Source organism: Rhinopithecus roxellana, chromosome 1, assembly GCF_007565055.1.
Source record: "Rhinopithecus roxellana isolate Shanxi Qingling chromosome 1, ASM756505v1, whole genome shotgun sequence".
Taxonomy (NCBI): domain Eukaryota; kingdom Metazoa; phylum Chordata; class Mammalia; order Primates; family Cercopithecidae; genus Rhinopithecus; species Rhinopithecus roxellana.
This window is the reverse complement of record NC_044549.1, coordinates 129411279-129428740: the sequence shown is the minus strand read 5'-3', so window position 1 is coordinate 129428740 and position 17462 is coordinate 129411279. Positions and strand designations below refer to the sequence as shown.

At 40.7% G+C, this 17462-nt stretch overlaps 1 protein-coding gene across 5 annotated transcripts in view; it reads right to left on the bottom strand.

The window, feature by feature from the left end:
- IGF2BP2 (insulin like growth factor 2 mRNA binding protein 2) overlaps window positions 1–17462 on the bottom strand; it is a 194811-nt gene that overhangs the window by 32726 nt on the left and 144623 nt on the right. For 4 of the 5 annotated variants that reach the window (XM_030931009.1, XM_030931012.1, XM_030931003.1 and 1 more), the window contains 4 exons: window positions 17016–17150; window positions 5284–5406; window positions 4789–4924; window positions 2078–2206 (listed from right to left, as the gene is read on the bottom strand). In XM_030931009.1, coding sequence (XP_030786869.1) covers window positions 2078–2206; window positions 4789–4924; window positions 5284–5406; window positions 17016–17150 — 523 coding nt within the window. The remainder of the gene's footprint in view (window positions 1–2077; window positions 2207–4788; window positions 4925–5283; window positions 5407–17015; window positions 17151–17462) is intronic. The other variant, XM_030931015.1, reaches the window with a different exon arrangement.

Below are 17462 nucleotides of genomic sequence, written 5' to 3'. Positions count from 1 at the left end.
TTATTGATGAAAATAAATGGTGAGCTAGATTTGGTCCTCAGGTTGTAGCATGCTGACTCCTACATTTGAGATTACCAATTTAATTTTATTTATTTATTTATGTATCTATTTATTTATTTTTGAGATGGAGTCTCACACTATCGCCCAGGCTGCAGTGCAGTGGCATGATCTCAGCTCACCGCAACCTCCACCTCCCGGGTTCAAGTGATTCTCCTTGCCTCAGCCTCCCAAGTAGCTGGGATTACAGACATGCACCACCACACCTGGCTAATTTTTGTAGTTTTAGTAAAGACGTTTCACCATGCCAGCTAGGTTGGTCTTGAACTCGTGACCTCAGGTGATCTGCCTACCTCAGCCTCCCAAAGTGCTGGGATTACAGGTGTGAGCCATCATGCCTGGCCTAGATTACCAATTTTAGAATTGGTCTAATTTATTATGCCCTTTTTCTCTCCCCACTTAAATTACCTATACTCAGAGGGTAGCCTAACGTTTGAGGTTATCTTCTGTGGGGCTGTATGTACAGCCTCTCTCCCAAGAAATGATACGTGCCTCAATGCCACTTAATTGTAACTCACTGGGCCATTCTCAGATCTGACAGCAAAAATATGGGGATGTGAAACTCTCAAGCTATTCTTACTGCTTGGCACAGCCATGTGACTGACAGCTGCCACAATCCCTCATACTGCATCTTTAGGCTGCTCAACACACAACGCTCAGTGTCAGTCCCCTCCTTCAGTTTAAGGGGAAATGGATTTAACTAAAGAGGTGGTATGGAGAGATTTGGAAAAGACTCAGGGTGCCAGGTGCAGTGGCTCACGCCTGTAATCCCAGCACTTTGGGAGGCCGAGGCAGGCAGATCACAAGGTCAGGAGATCGAGACCATCCTGGCCAACATGGTGAAACCCCTTCTCTACTTGAATTAGGTGGGTGTGGTGGTACGTGCCTGTAATCCCAGCTACTTGGGAGGCTGAGGCACAAGAATCACCTGAACCCAGGGGCAGAGGCTGCAGTGAGCCAAGATCGCGCCATTGCATTCCAGCCTAGCGGCAGAGCAAGACTCCACCTCAAAAAAAAAAAAAAAAAAAAAAAAAAAAAAAAGACTCAGAACAGTCATATATAAGCAGGAATGCAGAATGTGTGTATATATGTGACTGAGGATGTGGGTGTCAGTGTGTGTCCGCATTTTGTTGGCAGGATGGCACAGGGGATTCATCCTGTCTCTCTACTGATAACCCAAAAAACTACTGGGAATTCACACAATGGAAAGCCTACCCCAGAAAGCACTTCTCAAAAGAACGGAATGGCTGAGGCAATGTTCACCCACCCAATTCTTCCCATTTAAACAGCATAAACATTGGGGGAAAGAAAGTTTGCTTTAAAAATAAGCAGTCTGTGTAGAGAAAAATTAGGAATCAAAAAAAGCTGTCAAGCATCCTGAGCCCCAATTTGATAATGCATTAATCTTGAATAATGCTTGTGAATGAAAGCAGTAAGTAAAACACTCATAAAATTCACATTTCTTCTGTTGTGAACAAATACTTATTGAGAACTTACTAAATACCAGGCATTGTGCTAAGTGTTTAGATATAAACAATGTATGTAATATTTTCTTTTAAAAATTGCCTATTAATAAAACAATACATTTGACTTGTAAACATAGGTAGAAACTGCACGTGTATGTATGTAGATATATATCTCTCTCTCTCTAAGAATCATCCAGGTACCCTATATATTTTAACAAATGACCAACACTCATGAAATGTTCTTATTTGAGCTAACAAGTCCTTTTTTTATAATAAATTAGCTTCTAGTTCATGAATTTGCTGTGAGTTTCTTTCTTTGCTAGTTGTGACATACTATATTTAAGAACATGTGTTTAGAGGATGGTTTAATATTAAGTTAGTTGCCCATTAGGAAGAAGTCCTAAGAAATGTTGAGTTCAACCTACATTGGATTCATCTATACTAGAGCATGGCCTTTAAATGAAAGCTTCCGTTCTGATTCCACATAGCAGAGTCATGCTGCTGCCTGGAGGTGCCCAGCGCATAAGCAAACCTCCACAAGCTGAGCTACTTACAGCGAAGGGGTGGTAGGGGGCAGCGGGGGGAGCTCCGCGGGGCCCTGCTGGTGGAGATAGCACGGACAGTCCTGTTGAAAAGATGCCAAGTGCGCTGAGGTTCAACCCTGGGATCAGATTGGCTTGTTGCTGGGAATAGAAATGGAGAAAAAAGATGAAGGGAGGAGACCAGAGAGGCCCGCACGCCTGGGTCAACCTCCCTCTCTTGTCTGAATGGCACCAGCGTCTCCCAATCAGCTCTGCCCAGGCTCTTCCTACCCTGTATCAGAGGTGGGTGCCACATCTCAACCTGACCATGGTGTTCCTTCAAGTCTTCTCTGCCACCCTTGGGCATGTCTACATATCTTATCATGGAAAATGAGGCTCTTCCTGGGGATGGCAGCCACCTTGCCAGCCTCACTCCTGCTAACCCTTCATCTCCAACCTGGTAAGTCCTGTTCCCTAAATACCTCTGAGCCCCTGCACATGGTATTTATTTCCTAGGCAAGGAAGTGCTTTTCTCCCTTCCCACCTGGCTAAGTCCTACTGACTTGCAGGTTTCACTTGAGCAGAGATGACCCTTCATGCAGGAAGCTTTCTTTCATCCCAAAGCTCAGCTCGAATGCCCTGTCTGTGCTCTCCAGCACTCCTGTTTCCCTATGACAGCACTCATTACGTGGTATGTGAATAGCCTGTTTAGTTACCTCTTCCCCTTTTAGTCCAGAATTTCCTTGCAGACAGAGACTGTCTTACGTAGTGTTGTGTTCTCAGTGCCTGGTACATAGTGAGTACTCGATAAATATTCGTTGAATGACTGTTTAAAACAAATTGGATTAACAGTGTTTTCCAACTCTATCCATGGAAAGATCAGATCCTTCACATGATGTAAAGTCCCACATACGTAAACTCCATTATCCAGCCTTGGGATGGTTTACAACTTTGTCCCTTTGCTATTTAGTTGTTGGCTTTGTGATCATCTTGCTTGCTTATTTTACATTTCTACATGGGGATGGTCACACAGGCTGGGGGTGGGTTTTAACCATACAGGTCTTCAGAGGCAGAGGAACGTGGTCACCCATTCCCTGAACATGAAGCAATTTCCTAACATTTTCTATTTTCTTATTTTTGGCTACATTCACTCTGTAACTTGCCTTTTTTTTAAGAACGTTTGGAATAGCAGGGCTCATATCCTTCGTCTTTACCTCATTTTGTCTATAAGATGTGGTAATTTTGTTATTCACCTACCAGTGCGTGACTTTGGCACAGACACGAATGAACCTAAGTGGTAAGCTCAGGTGAAGATGTATGAATCACTCAGACCCTTCTGTAGCTTTTCCAAGTGTTCACAGAAAAAGATGTTTATCATAAGATGTCAAGAACCCACAGGAAGAAAATGAGATTGTCAGATGATACTTCCACAAATATATCCAAACATCGGGAGAAGACCACACTGCAGTCTCCTGCTCTAGCTCTTCTCATCACGCCCCATATTATCATGTGATGTGGGCTGCTAAGGTGGGGGTTGGGGTGAGGTGGGGACAGATTCCCGGCTGCAGTAGAGGGTACAGCAGAAAGTGCTGCAGTGAGGGACTTGGGTTTAACCTATAGAGTGCTTTGTCCACATTTATTTCTCTAGGAAATATTATCAGGTCTGAGATTTGCTTCAAGGTCATCCAACCGGTATGAACAGTGGATGTGGATGAGGGTTTAGAGGAAACAAAGCAGACAGTGGGTTGGTAACTGCAAAAGGTGGATTATGGGTATATGAGGGCTTATTGGAGTATCCTTTTCACTTCTGTATATGTCCGAAAAATCTAATTAAAAAGTGAAAAAATGTACTCCTCTGAGCTGAGCTGGACTTTTGCTGATGGCCAAATATTTTAAAGGTTTTTTTTTTTTTTTTTTTGAATGCCGTATCGGCGTCTCCCCATTAAGAGTAAAAATTAGGTAGCAATCACAGGAAGGACAAACCTAACTGAGTCTGCTACAAATACACAGTAAAGGCTCAAGTGGTCGACAACATTTATCAGACAATCTAAAAGTGCTGATCAGCAAGCAAGGGAGGAAAATCAGAAGTTAACTTTAAAGCATGCGTTTTTAAAATTTAAAAAGTAACAGGACAATATTACATAAGGTTCAGAAGGCTACACACATGGAAAAAAATCCCACTTTTCTAACATGCCAGCTATTTTCATTTTTGTATGTAGCCTCCCAGTCATTCTGATCCATGTTATTTTACATAATTGTAACTTTGGTTACATACATTTATATCTTGCTTTTCTTATTTATTTATTTAGAGATGGGGTCTCACTCTGTTGCCCAGGCTGGAGTGCAGTGGCATAATGCCCACTCACTGCAGCCTCAACCCCCAGGACTCAAGTGCTCCTCCTGCCTCAGCCTCTTGAGTAGCTGGGACTACAGATGCATGCCACCACACAGAGTCATTCTTGCTTTTCTTAATAAACATTATATCATAAGCTTTTCCTTATGTCAGTCTTCAAAGTTATAATTTTAATGTCTTCACATGATGTTGTCCCCTGCACTTATCATAATTTACTAGTTGGTTTCCTGATGATTTTAATGCCTTTATCCTAGGAAGTCAGGAAAAATTCTGCATACCTATCCTAAGGCACTTCCTGATTAGCTGAATGACAATTATTCTTAAGAGAGCCTCGAGCACTACCTGAAAACACATGTGAAAACCAGCAGAGAAGAAAGCATTAGGGACTTACATTAACAGCCAGCATATCATTTTCAAAGGCCTCGCGCAGCTTCTTCATAATCTCTATCTCAGCACTGGCACAGGCCTCAACTGTGCCCTTCACAGTGATGGTTCTTTCCGGGTTGTATATGCTCAAATCCTGCAAACTGACCCGTAAGAGGAGAAGACAAACTTTGTTTTCAACAGGAAAAATAAAATGCCAAAAAAAGAAAATCACCAACAAGTTTTGGCGGAGAGGGAGAAGACTCAGCTCTCTCACAATGCGCTGTGGTGTAGAACCCTGCCATCCTATTTCAACTCTTACTCGTGATTTAGATAACATCCACAGCGAAAAATATCTACCTGGTAAGTATTTACATATTTTTAAAAAAAAATGATGATGGAGATAATTGTATCACTTATGATTATATTCCCATTTTTGGGAAAAGCAGGTGAATGAACTAGACCTATCGAAATGCTCAGGTGTTCCATTATTGGGCATGATTAATCTGAATAAGTGGCTTACGATGAGATTGTTATCTTGGTCCCTGTTTCATGTTCAATTTTCTTCAAATTTCTGCCTTCTTTTCCAATCAGTCTTCCAACCAAGCCATTGTGGGCCAAGATTTTCAGAGGAATCTCTTCGGCTCTAAAAAAGACAAGCAACAAGTGAACACTTTAAGATAGGTATAATGGTTGTCTCCCAGAAACCATTACCTTGCTTTTTTCTTACAAATGGAAGACATTTTGTTCAGGTACCAAGTGACGATGGGATTTAGGAGAGGTCAGGTCCCTTACCGACCCCAGCTCATGAATTTTGATTAACATAAGCCAAACCATGGTAATTCTACTCCCTTATAGTAACTGGTTGGAAGTGGATCCATGAAGCTGATCTGGCCAGTGAGGGTATTACAAGAACTCTATTGGGTGAAGAATGTTCTCCTTGCTCTTAAAAAAAGGTACAAGGGAGAGTGACGTTAGCGAGATGACAGACGAGGAAGCCACAGGTCTCTTTCCCCCTCACAGACACCTCAAATTAACAAGAGATAGACCAGAATGCTTCTGTGAGGACTCTAAAGATCAGCTGAGAAGCTACAATATGAAGTCCACTGTAAACTAAGAGGGCATTCCAGGCTGGGCACTGTGGTTCACGCCTGTAATTCCAGCACTTTGGGAGGCCAAGGTGGGCAATTGCCTAAGCGCCAGAGTTCGAGACCAGCCTTGGCAACATAGGGAAACACCATCCCTACTAAAAACACAAAATTAGCCAGTCATAGTGGTGCATGCCTGTAGTCCTAGCTACTTGGGAGGCTGAGGTGGGATTGCTTGAGTCAGGGAGGCCAAAGCTACCATGAACCATGATCACACACCTCTGCATCCAGCCTGGGCTACAGAGCAAGACCCTGTCTAAAAACAACAACAAAACTATACACACACACACACACACACACACACATATATACCATATATAGATATAGACATATATAATGTCTTCACATGATGTTGTCCAGTGCACTTATCATAATTTACTAGTGGGTTTCCTAAAAAAAAAAAAAAAAAAAAAAAAAAAAAAATATATATATATATATATATATTTCCAGCAAAAAAGGTAAGAACATTCACAGTGTTTTCAAGGCCCCATCCCCTACATGGCATACTGAAGAGCAAAGGGGAAGAAACCCTAAAGGCTGGGCTCCTCCTTTGGGACAGAAACAAAGACTAGATTACGCATACAACATTTTGGCTTGTCTGGAAGGTGCCAGAAAAACTGGTTTTTGTGTCACTGACTCAGAGCACTGACAGGATCAACATCAGAGTTCAGAAGCTGCTGAAAGCAGAGGCAAGCAGCATTCAAGAACTGCAGTTCTACAGTCAGACACCAGAGGGATCAAGAGATTAGAAAAGTTTTGAGAGGTCCTAGAACCTCTAGCTAGGCTGATTTCAGGTCTTCCACTGCCCAAAGCCAGTACACAGAGACCGTGAGGGTGGTTGTTTTTTCAAATGCCCAAATCCCAACAAAAAAATTTACTAGGCATACAAAGAAACAGAGAAACATGACCCAATCAAGGGACCAAAATAAAACTCCCAAAAACTGACTCTAAAGAATACAGATCTACATGTTCCCTGACCAATAATCAAAAATAATTGTAAAGATGCTCAATGAGTATTTTTAGTAGGGACTAAAAATAGTCCCTACTATACTGCTGAGGCTGATCTCGAACTCTGGGGCTTAGGCAATTGCCCACCTTGGCCTCCCAAAGTGCTGGAATTACAGGCGTGAACCACGGCCCCAGCCTGGAATTCCTTCTTGTTTACAGTGGACTTCATATTATAGCTTCTCAGCTGATCTTTAGAGTCCTCACAGAAGCATTCTGGTCTATCTCTTGTTAATTTGAGGTGCTGTGAGGGGGAAAGAGATCTGTGGCTTCCTCGTCTGTCATCTCGCTAACGTCACTCTCCCTTGTACCTTTTTTTAAGAGCAAGGAGAACATTCTTCACCCAATAGAGTTCTTGTACTGAGCTAAACAAGAACACAGATAGATAACTAAATAAAGTTGGAAAAATTATGCGTGAACAAAATGAGAATATCAACAAAGAGACAGAAACTATAAAAAAGAACCTAACAAATTCTGGAGCTGAAAAATACAACTGAACAGAAAAATTTGTTAGACGAGTTCAACAGCAGACTTGACCAGGCAGAGGAAAGGACCAGCAAATTTGAATACAGGTCATTTGAAGTCTTCAAGTCAGAGGATTAAAATAAATAAATACAGTGAAGAGAGACTAGGGACCTATGAGACTTGCCGAGCAGATCAATATAAGCATAATGGGAATCCCAGAGACATGCCAAGTAGATCAACATAAGCATAATGGGAATCCCAGAAAGAAAAGAGGGAACAGCAGAGAACTTACTTGAAGAATAGCTGAAAAATTCCCAAATATGAGGAATGAAATGTACATACAAATCAAAAATTTTAAAGAACTCCAACTGGGACAAATCCACAGAAAACCACACTGACACACATTACAATCAAACTGCCTAAAGTCAAAGATAGAGTACCTTCAAAGTGGCAAGAGAAAAGCAATTGTGACATACAAAGGAGCTTCCATAACACTATCTGCAGATTTCTTAGCAGAAACTTTGCAGGCCAGAAGGGAGTGAGATGATATATTTGAAGTGCTGAAAGAAACTGCCATCCAAGGATACCATGTGTGGTAAAACTGTCCTTCAAACATAAAGGAGAAATTAGGATTCCCAGATAAAAACCGAGGGACTTTATTACCACTTGACATGCTCTACAAAAAATGCTAAATTCTCTAATTTTCCTTGTGCTGTTGATATCCGGTTTCATTCCACTGTGATCAGAAAAGATACTTTGTATGATTTCAATCTTCTGGAATTTGTTAAGATTTGTTTTGTATGTTATCTCTCCTAGCGAGTTCCACACGCACTTGAGAAAAACGTATAGTCTGCCGTTGTTGGGTGGAATGTTCTCGTATGTCTGTTGGTCTATAGCGTTGTTCCAATTCTACTTCCTTATTGTTCTTTTATCTGGTAGTTTTATCCATGATTGAAAGTGACGCGCTTAAGTTTCCTACTGATATCATGTTGCTAGTTATTTCTCCCTTCAGTTCTTTCAAAGTTGACTTCATATATGTAGGAACTCTGAGGTTTGCTGTGTACATATTTATAATTGTTATATCTCCTTAATGAATTGTTCCTTCAATATTATATAATGTCCCTCTTTGTCTCTTGTAACAGTTTTGTTTTCAGTCTATTCATCTGATATTAGCATAGCTACTCCTCTCTTGTGCTTACCATTTGCATGGAGTATCTTTTTCCATCTTTTTACTTTCAGCCTATAGGTGTCTTTATATCTAAAATGAGTCTCTTGTAGACCACATACAGTTAGATCCTGTTTTTAATCCATTTAGCCAAGAATGCGGAGTTTAATTCATTTGCACTTAAAGTAATTACAGATAGGGAAGGATTTACTTTTGTCATTTTCTTCATTGCATTCTGTATGTCTTGTAGTTTTCTTCCTTCTTTCCTTTCTTCCTGTCTTCCTTTATGTTTTATTGATTTTTTATAGTGATGTGCTTTGATTTTTTTTTTGTGTATGTTCTTACAGATTTTTTCTTTGTGGATACTACTGCAATTACATAAAACATCTTAAAGTCATAGCATCCTATTTTAAACTGATAACAACTTCACTTCAATTGCATACAAAAACTCTACTTTCACCCCATCCCCAAATATCACAAATTATATCTTTATATGTTTTTATACTCATTAACAAAGATTTATAGTTAAAAAATGTTTTTGTCATTTAAATTCTATGCACCAAAATTTCTACAGTACAGGTTACTATATTTGTTAATATTTACCCTTACCAGATAACCATATATTTTCATATGGCTTTGTGTTGCTGTCTATCATTCTTTTATGTTTTATTTTACTGCTTTTTCTTTTTCTTTTTCTTTTTTTTTTTTTTGAGATGGAATTTCACTCTTTTTGCCCAGGCTGGAGTGCCATGGCATGATCTCAGCTCACTGTAACCTCCACCTCCCGGGCTAAAGTGATTCTCCTGCCTCAGCCTCCTGAGTAGCTAGGATTACAGGTGTGTGCCACCACACCCGGTTAATTTTGTATTTTTTAGTAGAGACGAGGTTTCACCATGTTAGCCAGGCTGGTCTCGAACTCCTGACCTTGTGATCTGCCCACCTCAGCCTCCCAAAGTCTTGGGATTTACAGGCGTGAGCCACCGCACCCTGCCCATCCTTTTATTTCAACTTGAAAAGAACCAAGCCCAAAACCAGCATAAAAATGGCAATAATAAAAATCAGAGCAGAGATAAACAAATACAACCAACAAAACTAAGAGTTGGTTATTTGAAAAGATCAACCAAACTGACAAATCCTTAGCGAGATTAAGGAAAAAAAGAGAACATTCAATAACTAAAATCAGAAATGAAAGAGGGAACACTACTACCAATACTACAGAGATAAAAAGGATTATAAGAGAATAGTATGAAGAATTGTATGCCTATAAAATTTGATAACTTAGAAGAAATGGATCAATTCCTAGAGGTAACACACAACCTACCAAGATTGAATCATGAAGAAATGGAAAGTCTGATCAGACCAATAATGAGAGATAGAATCAGTAATCAAAAACCTCCCAACACAGAAAAGCCCAGGACCAGATGGCTTCATCGGAGAATGCTACCAAACATTTAAAGAAGAATTATCGCCAATCCTCCTGAAACTCTTCCAAAAAAATGAAGAGGAGGGAACAGTTCCAAGCTCATTCCATGAGGCCAGCTTTACCCTGATTCCAAAGCCAGACAAAGACACCACAAAAAAAGAAAACTTCAGACCATTATCTCTGATGAATACTGATGCAAAAATCCTCAACAAAATACTAGCAAATCAAATTCAGCATATGAAAAGGATTATATGCCACGACCAAGTGGGATTTGTTTCTGGAATGGAAGGTTTGTTCAGCATACAAGAATCAATTAATGGAGAGCTGGGCGCAGTGGCTTATGCCTGTAATCCCATCACTTTGGGAGGCTAAGGAAGGAGGATCACTTGAGGCCAGGGGTTCAAGACCAGCCTGGGAAATGTAGTGAGACCCCATTTCTATAAACATTTTTTAAAAAATCAATCAATATAATAAATCACATTAACAGAATGAAGGGGGGAAAAAACCACATGATCATGTCATTAGAAAAAGCATTTAACAAACTTAACAGCCTTTCATGATAAAAAACACCCAACAAAATTAGGAATAAAAGGAAATTACCTCAACATAAGACCATTTACGAAAAGCCCACAGCTAACATCACACTCAATGATGAAAGACTGAAAGCAAAGCTTTTCCTCTAAGACCAGGAACAAGGCAAGGATGCCCACTCCTGTCCATTTCTATTCAACATAGTACTGGAAGTCCTAGCCAGAGCAATTAGGTACAAAAAAGAAATAAACGGCATTCAAATTGGAAAGAAAGACATAAAATGATCTCTATTCACAGATGACATGATTTTATATGTAGAAAGCCTTAAAGATTCTACAAAAAAAAAAAATGTTAGAATAAACAAATTCAGCAAAATTGCAGGATACAAAAATCAATCAACATGCAAAAATGATTTACATTTCTATACACAACAATGAACAATCTGAAAAGGAAGAAAACACTACCACTTACAATAGCATCAAAAAGTATAGAATACTTAAGAATAAAACTAACCAAGGAGGTAAAAGACTTGTACACTGCAAACCACAAAAGGTTACTGAAAGAAATTTGAAGGCACGAATAAATGGAAAGATATCCTGTATTCATGGATTGGAATATTTAATATTGTGAAGACGTTCATACTACCGAAAGTGTTCTACAGATTCAATATGAGCTCTATCAAAATCACAGCGGGCATTGTTTGCAGAAATAGAAAAATTCATATGGAATCTCAAAGGACCACGAATAGCCAAAACAATTTCAAAAAATAAGAAAGTTGAAGGGCTCAGACTTCCCGCTTTCAAAATATATTACAAAGCTACATAATCAAAACAGCATAGTACTGGCATAAAAAACAGATAAATAGATGAATGAAATAGAATAGAAAGCCCAGAAATAAATCCTTACATATAGTCTCCAATGATTTTTGATAAGGTGTTGAGACTACTAGTTAGGGAAAGAGCAGTCTATTCACCAGATGGTGCTGGGGAAACTGGACATACACGTTGAAGAATGAAGTTGAACCATTATTTTACACCACAAACAAAAATTAACTCAAAATAGGTTAAGGACCTAAACATAAGACCTAAAACTATCAAACTCCTAAGAGAAAACACGGGAAAGCTTTACGATATTGGACATGGTAAAGACTTCTTGGTTTCACCATGATATCAAAAGCATAGGCAACAAAAGCAAAATTAGACCAGTGGGAGTACATCAAACTCAAAAACTTTTATGCATCAAAGGATATAATCAACAGAGTGAAAGGTCAACCCATGGGATGGGAGAAATAGTCACCAATCATTTATTTGACAAGGGGTTTGCTATGGTTTCAAATTCCCCTCAAAACTCATGTTGAAATTTAATTGCCACTGTAACAGTGTTGAAAGATAGGACTGGCCGGGCGCGGTGGCTCAAGCCTGTAATCCCAGCACTTTGGGAGGCCGAGGCGGGTGGATCACGAGGTCAGGAGATCGAGACCCTCCTGGCTAACACGGTGAAACCCCGTCTCTACTAAAAATACAAAAAACTAGCCGGGCGAGGTGGCGGGCGCCTGTAGTCCCAGCTACTCGGAGGCTGAGGCGGGAGAATGGCGGGAACCCGGGAGGCGAAGCTTGCAGTGAGCCGAGATCAAGCCACTGCACTCCAGCCTGGGCGACAGAGCGAGACTCCTCCTCAAAAAAAAAAAAAAAAAAAAAAAAAAAAGAAAGATAGGACTTTTAGGAGGTGATTAGGTCATGAGTACCTTCATGAATGGATTAATGCAGTTATCACAGAGTGAATTCGTGGGCTGAGGGTGAGTTTGGACCTATTTCTTCTCTCTGCCTCTTGCATTTGCTTCTGCCTCAGGCTTTCCACCATAGGATAACCCTCACCAGATGCTGACACCACACTCTTGGACTTCCCAGAACCATGAGCCAAATAAACTTTTGTTCTTTATAAATTATCCAGGCTTGAGTATTCTGTTATAGCAGCACCAAATGGACTAATATATAGTTAATTGATCAAGAATAAATAAAGGACTACTACAACTCCTATAACAAAAGAATCAAATACCTCAATTAGAGAATGAACAAAGGATTTGAATAGACATTTCTCTAAAGATGATATACAAATGGTCAATAAATATATAAAAAGATGCTCAATATCACCAATCACTAATCATCAGAGAAACACAAATCAAGACCACAATGAGCTGTCTGTCACCTGGTACCTATTAAGACAGTTGTTACTGAAATAACAGAAAATAACAGGTGTTGGGGAGAACATGGAGAAACTGAAACCCCTGTGCACTGTTGGTGGGGTTGGAAAATGGAGCAACTGCTATGAGAAAAAGTACGAAGCCTCCCCCAAAAAATTAAGAGCAGAACTACCATATGACCCAGCAATCTCACTATCTCACTTCTTGGCACATATCCACAAGAATTGAAAAGAGGGTCTTGAAGAGATATTTGAAAACCCATGTTCATAGCAGCATTATTCATAATAGCCAAGAAGCAGAAGAGCTCAAAATGTCCATCACCAGATGAACAGATAAACAAAATGTGGTATATACATATACTGGAATGTTATTTGGCCATAAAAAGGAAGGAAAACTTGTTACACGCTATAACATGGATGAACCTTGAGGACACTATGCTAAGTAAAATAAGCCAGTCACAAAAGAATAATAGTATATGATTCTACCTATATGAGGTATCTAGAGTAGTCCAATTCACAGAAAGAAGTGGTGATTACCAGAGGCTGACGGGAGAGGGAAAAAAAGAGTTGTTTAATAGGCACAGAGTTCCAGATTTACAAGATGAGAAGGTTCTGGAGATCTGTTTCACAGCAATGTGAATATACTTAAGACTACCAAAAAGTACACTTAAAAATGATTAAGATAGTCATTTTTTTTTTTTTTTTTCTGAGATGGAGTCTCGCTCTGTCACCCAGGCTGGAATGCAGAAGTGCACTCTCGGCTCCCAGGTTCCAGCAGTTCTCATGCCTCAGCCTCCCGAGAAGCTGGGACTACAGGCATTTGCCCCCACACCTGGCTAATTTTTGTATTTTTAGTAGAGATGAGGTTTCACCATGTTGGCCAGACTGGTCTCGAACTCCTGACCTCAAGTGATCCACCTGTCTCAGCCTCCCAAAGTGCTGGGATTATAGGTGTGAGCCACCATGCCTAGCCAAGATGGTAAATGTTATGTTATGGTTGTTTAACCACAACTTTTAAAAAAGTTTTCTGAAAAAAGGACACAAGGAAGGGTGCCCTGTCCCTCAATTTGTAACTTTTTGTGGGGATGCACATCTGAAATCACTATAGCCATCCTATTATTACCAAGGGAACGTGAGACATGCTGAGGAACGTAAAGCAGAAAAATGTCCTGGGTCTTCGGGCCCATGATTCAACTGACCTTGGAGCCGTGTGCCTCAGGACTTCTTGTTATGTGACATGACATCCTTTTCTTACTGGTTACACCACTTGTATTTTCCGTTGCTTGAGACCAAAAGCATCTAACTGATTGTATTACTACTGCCTCAAAATAAAGGGGGTGCTTGAAGAAGCTCCATTAGAAAGTAACTTTCAGAGGGCAGGCATTTTTGTCAGCTTTGTTCACTGCTGAGTTCCTGGCACATAAAATAGTGCCTGGCACATAGTGAGTGCTCAATAAATATTTGGTAAACGAACAAAAAGAAAGTTTAGGATCTCTGTTCTCCTACATCTTCTACCTCTTATTCAGTTCCTTCAGGGCTCTGTCACCTACACAGGGAGGCCTTCTCTGAAACCCCCAAATCCTTGTCCCCCTAAAACCCTCATTAGAACCTCCAGTTACATGTCATCATTGGATACTACATTTTTCCACTGTAGCATTTCTTTTTTTTCTTTTCTTTTCTTTTTTTGAGACGGACTCTCGCTCTGTCACCCAGGCTGGAGTGCAGTGGCACGATCTCGGCTCACTGCAACCTCCACCTCCCAGGTTCAAGTGATTCCCCTGCCTCAGCTTCCCAAGTAGCTGGGACTTCAGGCGTGCACCACCACACCCAGCTAATTTTTGTATTTTCAGTAGAGACAGGATTTCACTATATGTTGGCCAGGCTGGTCTCGAACTCCTGGCCTCAAGTGATGCGCCTGCTTCGGCGTCCCAAAGTGCTGGGATTATAGGTGTGAGCCACCACGCCTGGCCTCACTGTAGCATTTCTTATAGCTGCACTTAATTATTTACTGGTGTAATTACTCATTATTTGTTTAATGACTCTCTCTCCCACTGGACTGCTCCATCAAAGCAGGAACCAACGGGTGAAAAAATGGTATGTGGGGAAGGAAAAAAAAAGCAGGAACCAAGTTCATGGTTGTAGCCTCAGCCTCTAGCAGTGACTAGCACAGGGCAGGCACTTAAACATTTTTTTTCCTAAGATATTCAAACTCTATCTTGGCTCTACATGAAAACATAAAAATCCAAGTTGTAAATTAGTCTTTTTGACTAATTCAGAATTTTATTAAGTTGTTTGCACCTAGGTTGAAGAATCAAGGAAGGTGGCTGGGCGTGGAGGCTCATGCCTATAATCCCAGTACATTGGGAGGCCAAGGCGGGTGGATCACCTGAGCTCAGGAGTTCGAGACCAGCCTGAGCAACATGGTGAAACCCTGTCTCTACCACAAAAATTAGCTGGGCATGGTGGCAGGCGCCTGTAATCCCAGCTGCTCGGGACTCTGAGGCAAGAGAATTGCTTGAACCCAGGAAACAGGAGGTTGCAGTGAGCCGAGATTGTCCATTGCATTCCAGCCTGGGCGACAAGAGTGAAACTCCATCTCAAAAAAAAGAATCCATAAAGGTATTATTTACTAAGTTCCCAGGAACTTGGATGAGAAATGTCTTTTTCAAATTAAGCTATGGCATTTGGGGGATTTCAAAAGCCCTAGTAGAATAAATATTTCATAATAGAAAGGATAGAGTCTCTTATGAAATCTAAGAATAGATTTGTAATGTTCTTCTTTTAAGGACCATTTTCATCTTCTTGGTTTTAGAACACTCATGTTTGACATTATTTGATTCATCTCTCACTACTTCTCTATAAAACTGCCACTGCTACCCACAAACAGATTTTGCCAAACTGAAAATCTCCTTTTTCTTTTTTTAGGGACAGGGTTGTGCTCTGTCACCCAAGCTGGAGTATGGTGATGCAATCATAGCTCATTGCTCAAATTCTTGGGCTCAAGCAAGGTTGCCTCAGCCTCCTGAGTAGCTAAGACTACAGGTATACGCCACCATACCCAACTAATTTTTTAAATTTTTTGTAGAGATGGAGGTCTCACTATGTTGCCCAGCCTGGTCTCAAACTCCTAGCCTCCAGCGATCTTCCTGCCTTGGCCTCCCAAAGCACTGAGATTACAGGTATGAGCCACTGCACCCAGCCTGAAAGTCCATTTTTATTGTATTATCTATTCCATCACCACTCATTCATTTATAATACAAAGTTAATTTGTTTGGTAAGAACTGTATTTGCCATTCAAATTGGGACAACCCTCATTACACTGTGGAATCCTGTAATTACTTCATAAAATAAGGGGAAAGGGCTGGGCACGGTGGCTCACGCCTGTAATCCCAGCACTTTGAGAGGACGAAGTGGGCAGATCACTTGAGGTCAGGAGCTCAAAACCAGCCTGGTCAACATGGTGAAACCTTGTCTCTACTAAAAATACAAAAATTAGCTGGGCACAGTGACGCACACCTGTAATCCCAGCTACTCGGGAGGCTGAGGCAGGAGAATCACTTGAACCCAGGAGGCAAAGGTTGCAGTGAGATGAGATTGCACTACTGCACTCCAGCCTGGGGCAACAGAGTGAGACTCTGTCTCAAAAAAAAAAAAAAAAAAAAAATGGGGGAAGTTGGGAGGAAGGAGTGGAAGAAGAATAAAGCAGCCACGTGGAAACTAGTTTCTACTACTTAAGGAAATGTAATCCAATGTTAACAGTGTAAACAGTTTAGAAGCACGGTGGGAGAAACCTTTTCCGGGACAATAAATGATAGCTTTGGTGACAACATACATTCTACACTTGCAGTGTCCAATACGATGGACATTAACTATATACACGGCTAGTGAACTCTGAGTGAGTAAAAATAAAACACTCAGTTCCTCCACTGTACTAGTCACATTTCAAATACTCAATAGCAACATGTGGCTAGTGGCTGACCTATTGCACAGGGCAGATATAGAACATTCTATCATTGCAGAAAGTTCTATTGGACAGCATGAGTCTACGTGTTCCTCCCAATAATCACTATCAATGGGTGATAGAAGCATTAAAATCACCAAGAGAGACACGCAAGTGGAGAGACAGTCATACTGTAAATGCAAAAGATCTACTTCCCACTGCAATCTACTTGGGAACAAATTTCTTAAACATAATCCCTCCTTGCCTCTGTTACTGAGTAACAGATTTGGAGTTTTTAAAAAAAAACCTCTTTGGTTAAATGAGGGAGAATCTACTCTTTTTCTCTGTTGAGTGATCTGGGCATTGAATGCAAACTTACAGTTTGGTCTCATCTGCCTCTTTCTGCATAATTTCAAGAATCATGCGGCATGCTTCAGAAGTCCCCTCTGGGGTGGCATGGATGGTGACAGGCTTCTCTGCAGCTCCAGAGTTCTCTTTTCTATGGATGTCTACCCTGTAGGAAAAGAATCAGGAGCCATGATTACAAGGTCATCTGGATAGGACCCTAGTCCCAAGAAAGCGTCACACCAGCCAATGTACAGCAAGGACACAGACAGACAAGGAGGCGTCATCAGCACGTTTGCAATCAATGCCATTCTCCAAGAAGGAGGCAAGCAGTGCAAGGGGTCTTGTGCCAAATTTTAATTATTTGCAGCTCCATTTAGACGGGAACGGTTCTTACAGGAGTGCTGTAGGACAAAGGCACTAAGCCAACTCAGTAATGAAGCCAGTTTGGTAAATGAAGTATTTTGTGTAGTCTTTCAAA